This window comes from Charadrius vociferus, unplaced genomic scaffold, assembly GCF_000708025.1.
Source record: "Charadrius vociferus isolate BGI_N301 unplaced genomic scaffold, ASM70802v2 scaffold180, whole genome shotgun sequence".
Lineage (NCBI taxonomy): Eukaryota > Metazoa > Chordata > Aves > Charadriiformes > Charadriidae > Charadrius > Charadrius vociferus.
Window position 1 is genome coordinate 23,052 of NW_009646412.1, and position 6,108 is coordinate 29,159.

Here is a 6,108-nt window from a genome sequence, read left to right on the forward strand (position 1 = left end):
CTGCTGACAGAGCTTGTATTTTTTTCCTTCCTTGCAATTAATTACAGGAGAAGATTCAGAATATCTGAGTAGAACTTTTTGTTAGGTGTGAAATGTAATACAATTTTATAGACTTTTTAAAAACTGAAATAACTCCTTTCATTGCTGTACAGACAGGCGAAAGGCAAATTCACGTAAGAAGCCAGAGCAGACCCACAGAGAAAAATCAGGGTTAACGCATGAGCAGCCACCCTCCACCAGGCTGCCAGTTTTGCTTTGGGGAGGCCAAAGAGGATCTACCAGGAACGGGCTGCTTCTCTGAGGGCCACCTCCCATTCAGTCACTTGGAAGCTTGATGGTGTTAATGCCACATTCAGCAACGTTAACTTTTGCCAGGAGCCCCCTGACATTTTTTTTTGCAGGGCAGAGCCTCTGCAGTATCAGCCCACATCCAACAGTGACAGACCCAAGTTAGTTTTTCTTTGTAACGGTGGCTTACTTGACAGGTTATCAAGCTGTCAGGAAAGACAAGAATTCTTCCGAGCAGGATCAGTGGGATTAAGGGCGCAGACCTCCAGCACCTCCCTTGCTACCAGATTTGACACAGCACTGAATCTTTCCTTCAGCCGGGACAGGGCAAAGGCTACACAAAGGCAGCAGTGCAAGGGACCAGACTGCAAAAGGAACCTCGGCGGCAGCGTGTAGGAGCACCTGGCTTTGAATTCTGGTGTTCAGACCCTTTCAAGCAGCACTTGCAGGAATCTCACACGTCTCCAGTAAGACTTCCAGTCTGTAACTTCTTTTAATGGAAGATAATGTGGCAGTTGCATATAGAAAAAAATATGCATCACTATTCTGTCTAGGTATTGAGCAGGTAAAGTCAACATCCTTAATAACAATTACCAAAACGAATCGAAGCTCTACTGTTTCCAGGTTCTGAGACACCGCATTGGGGTTTTGAGTCATCCTTTTAAAAGTCTGGTTTTGCTTAATCTGCAGAGCTGATGTATACAAGTTGAAGTGCCTGTCAGAACCTCTTATTTACTACTGGGTATACAAAATTATGCAACCAATGGGATCTGGGTTTAGAATTCATTTCTGTATTTTATCTTCTTGTCTAACCTTTGCCTCCTTTGTCTCTTCAGTCTGTCTTCTCTTTCCAGCAAGGAAAACAGTTTTTTTTTTTCTTGGTACTGGGTGTCTCAATCACTTCATTTCAACTTGTCTACTGAATTTAAGTGGATGTATTTCTACAGTTCTAGGCCACTACATTGTGTGGTCCATAGAATGGACCAAGTGAGCTATTTAATTAGACATGTCTGCCCCTAAAGCCAGCAGCTTCCAAGATGACTTCTCGAAAATGTATCAGAAAGCCAGATACGTTTGCTGTAACCTGTCTGGCCATTTCCTTTAGCAAAGGGAATCCCCACTGCTGTTGGTTGATCAGGTAAGCTCCCTCTGAAAGGAAAGCTTTCTGCAGCCTAGTCTGATGGAAAATACAGAGCAACAGCAGTTCATCCTGCTCCAACCAGTCTCCCTCACCAAGGAAACAAAACAGCCACTGTGGAATAATCCTCATTGTTTGAGTATTCAGACTCTTCAAGGCTCTTAAAAACAATTTCTTTGTATGCCGTCTGCTGCAAACAGCAAGTTTCACAATAACCGAGTAGGAAATGACACCAGATTATCAATTTCTCCTCTCTCCCAGGACTTTTTTTACTCTTCTGCTCTTCTGATGCTGTATTTTACACCTCCTTCTATAAGATACTAGGGGGTTCTTCTTTGATTTTTATTGTGTCTCTAGTAAAAGCATCACAGGTAAAAAAAAAAAAGAAGAAAACCAACAAATGGATATCAAAATAGTATGTCTTACAAATAAACAAGATGTCTTTCTCTATTCCAGACTAATTTACCTTATATACTTAGAAAGTTAAACATGCAGAACGTAAATGAATGAGTTTTCTGAAAACCTCCCCACTAACAAATCAATAATTTAAGCTATGCAGAAACAGCAAAATATATCTTTAAATAAAACTGGACGTTGCTTATAGGACAGAATTGTAATACACTAGTCTACATGGCATACTCATCATGAATTATTAAACCCTGGCAAGTACTTCTGTTGGAAACAAAACCCCAAACCCTACACTTGAAATAGACATTGAAGAGAGTGTTTCTAGCACTGATTAATAAAAGCATAATTATACTATATATTCAGTGCCAAAATAGAAATAGCACATGCAGCGTTTCCTACTTTGAATATAAATAGAATTAATGTTATTTTGTTAAGAATCCACTTGCTGTATCCTGGGCATAAAGCAAAAATGCCTACCATGAAAAGTTCATGGTTTCAGGCTTTAATGCTGACTTAATTATTTGTTTCCGGCCTAGGATCTTGTACTGGTTTTGGCTGGGATAGAGTTAATTTTCTTCATCATAGTTTGTATGGTTCTGGTTTGGATTTGTGATGAAAACAATGTTGACTACACAGGGATGTTTTAGCTGTTGCTGAGCAGTGCTTCCACAGCATCAAGGCCTTTTCTGCTCCTCACACCGCCCCACCAGCGAGTGGGCTGGGGGTGCACAAGGAGTTGGGAGGGGACACAGCTGGGACTGCTGACCCCTACTGACCAAAGGGATATTCCACACCATACAATGTTGTGCTCAGCAGTAAAAGCTGTGGGGAAGAAGAAGGAAGGGGGGATGTTTGGAGTGATGGTGTTCATCTTCCCACGTGACACTGCTTTCCTGGAGATGGCTGAACACCTGCCTGCCCATGGGAAGCAGTGAATGAATTCCTCATGTTGCTTTGCTTGCGCATGCGGCTTTTGCTTTCCTTAGTAAACTGTCTTTATCTCAACCAATGAGTTGTCTCACTTTTACCCTGCCGATTCTCTCCCCCATTCCATTGGGGAGAGTGAGTGAATGGCTGTGTGGGGCTGAGCTGCCTGCTGCTAAACCGCGACCAAGATTAAAACAGGCTTCCCTGTCCTCACGTCTATCCTCAAATCTGTGGGGGTGTCATAAGAGAATCCAGCATTTGTTGGTTGTATTCCAACGTCTTATTCCCAGGATCATCCTCTTTCATGTTGTTTTTCAAATATGCTTAGAACTTGAGATAAAATGAAGTTAACACATTTCGCAATTACTCTTGTAATTGTTGGCTTGGCCAACATTTACTCAGTGTTCATACCAACTACAGCTATCTCCAGCAGCATGAGAGACAAGACAGCATGATGCAGAACTGACATCTCTACAATCTTCACTTTTTTGAGGGTTTGGATTCTGGTGCTACCTTTAATTTTTTTTTGCCTTCATTTTTGCCCCAGAACTGGTGAAGCCTCAGCTTCATAAGATTTTAAGAGATCAGATACAAATTCTAAAACTGAGATAAATTAAAAAACGGGCATCAACTCAACCTCCCTGAAAAAAGGGACACTCATAAAGCATCATAATGTCATGGACTAAAGGGTTTAAAGTTGGGCACTTGAGTCTGACTCTCCAATGTATTTAGACATTTAAAACCACAAGAGTGCAAAGCATCAAACTTTTTGACTCATGATTCCTCTGCCATTGGTATATGGGTTGCCAACAAGGCAATACCAACGGCAGGGGAATCACAAGGCATATAGTGCTCTCATGCACTCTAGCCTAAGAATGTCTCCTCTGGCTCCAAAGAAGGACTGCGTAATTATCAAAGCCAGGGAAACTGCAGTAACCATGAGGTTAGACATGTGCACAATCCAGGCCAACCGTGATCAATGCTTTCAGAGAACTGATCTCGGTGAATTTCAGCACTGGTGTCTTTATACTCAGATAAAGTGACAATTCACATTGCCCGTGGAAATACCTATTTTTAATAAAGAACGCTACAATACTGATTTCACTCTTGACTCAGGAAAAACAAGCTAATACAAGGAAAAACAAGCTAAACAAAAAATATTTGAAGCTATGCCTGTACATTAGTACCAGAGGCTTCAAGTCTTTTTGGTTTTTTTTATGATTGAATTAAATAGTACTAAAAAGACATGTAGACAAGTTTCTAGGATCTCTAGTGCATGCTCTAAAGTAAAATGTTTGACCAGCTAATGACTCAAGCAGGCTTCCTGCCAGAATGTCACTTATAAAGAAACTTTTTACCTCCACTTCACTGGTTCAGGAGCACTGCCTCCTCCTTCACCAAATTCATGACTGAATAAATGGTGCTTTTGCAGTGTTCTCTTGAGATTACTGAAGCCAGGCTATTTGCAATACTCTTTTGGTTACGTTTAAGGACCTTCTGGCAGCTAAGTTTATGCCGAATAAAGATGATTTAGGAAGAAGTACTACATTCTTCAAAGACAGTGTTTTGTCATATTTTTAAAGTTAAATTCTTCTGGATGTTACACTCCTGCTGGAGAAAGATAGCAATGCAACAGCCATGCATTGCCTGCAGATGTTATACTTAAGCCTCAGCTCATTACCACTGACATTTTGTTTGAGGAAATTACCTTTCAAAAGGTTGTAAGATAGGGCTGTCAGCCATTGTCAGACAGGGGAACTTGAACAAGTTAGCAAAGAATTCCTGGAATGCTTAAGGGAATAAAAAAATTACACACTAAAATGTGCTTGACATTCCCATTTTCTACTTTAGCTTATCTTGAAAAATATCCAGACAGTCATTTCAGCATACTCACCTCAGCTAGGTAAAATTCATCATATTGTCTCTTGAAATTTTCTCCTTTGTAGTAGTTACTAGCAGCAACAATCACATCTACAGCCACCATGCTTAGTATGAACATATGAAACACGGATGACCTCATCATTTTCTGCAAAAGAAAAACAAAATTTTATCATCAAAATGAGTCAAACCACATGCCTTACAAAGTTTTATTACACTGTCAAAACATAATCAGCTATAATAGTATGGTTTTATAAAGGTTCTTTACATGATTGTAATTTATTACTCTTTAAAATGTATTCTATTGCTTCAACTGGTTTGTATGTGAAAGCTTGGTTCTTTCTTGCCTTTCAGCTTTTTATTTGCCAATTGACTACTTACTGAAGGTTTATAATTTAATATGACATCCATTGCTTTAGTATGTCTTTAAAGCATAAACTGTACTTCTAACTACTCAGTTGCTCTTTGTTAATACTCCTTCATTATGATTTATTCATACAGATCTTAATGACTAACTGTTCAGGAACAAGTAACATCAATTCTATCTTGTGCATAGCTTTTGCACAAGAAAGACAAGTAAAATACGATTCATCTGATGTCAAACTATTGCCTAAAAGTATAAAACATATCTACATGTAGTAGATATGCACATCTGGGCCAGTGGAGTGTGAAGTACTTCACAGATAGTTCACCTATCTGTGCACTTAATACTTTGTGTCACTGCTGCTGCAATCCCACAAGAGAAAAGAGAAACGGAGTCATGAAGCACTGGCCAGGAGTTTACATCCACGAGTTGCCAAAACAGTGGTGATAAGAGGTATGCCAGAAGTTCAAAGAACTAACTTCTAGGGCCACACCACAAAGAGCGGGGACTAACGATTTACCCTGAAAACTTAACCACTACCCTCACTGGGCCAGCCGCAGCTGTTCCAGTAGAAGCTAGAGTCAAGCAGGCAGAACTTTAATCTTACATTAAACCGTCTTTGAATGGATGGTCACTAATATCTGTACCTTTTAAAATCTTTCACAAGTAATACAATTTATGTCTTTAATGCTTATTTGCAAATACAATATAAGTAAGTTACGGACCATTATGGTTCGTTGTGTTTGGGTGTAAATTTAAGTTATTTAAGTTGTGTTCAGATCGAAAAAGGCCATTTTTATTTGCTCCTGAGTTTATATGTAGAAGTGCCTGACAAAATTTCAGGAAAAATAAAAAGATATAGAACTCTGCCTCTTCTCAATTTCTTCCTAAGGACTTTGTGTGCCTGCACTGGTTTATACTGACAAACTCATAATTACTTAGGTTGGAAGGGAACTCTTGAGATTATCTAGTCTACCCCGTCCGCCCAACCTGAGTCAGCTACAGCAGGTATTCCAGGACTGGGTCCAGTCAGTTTGAATATCTCAACAGATGAAGACTCCACAACCTGCCTGTGAAACTTGTTCCAGTGTTTTACCACCTTTAC

At 39.8% G+C, this 6,108-nt stretch overlaps 1 protein-coding gene across 1 annotated transcript in view; it reads right to left on the reverse strand.

Moving 5' to 3' along the window:
- The window catches only part of LOC104282366 (sodium leak channel non-selective protein-like), a gene marked incomplete at its 3' end in the record, with an annotated part of 141,683 nt that overhangs the window by 19,060 nt on the left and 116,515 nt on the right, over positions 1-6,108 (reverse strand). Inside the window, exon 10 of the mRNA XM_009880458.1 lies at positions 4,656-4,787. Coding sequence (XP_009878760.1) covers positions 4,656-4,787 — 132 coding nt within the window. The remainder of the gene's footprint in view (positions 1-4,655; positions 4,788-6,108) is intronic.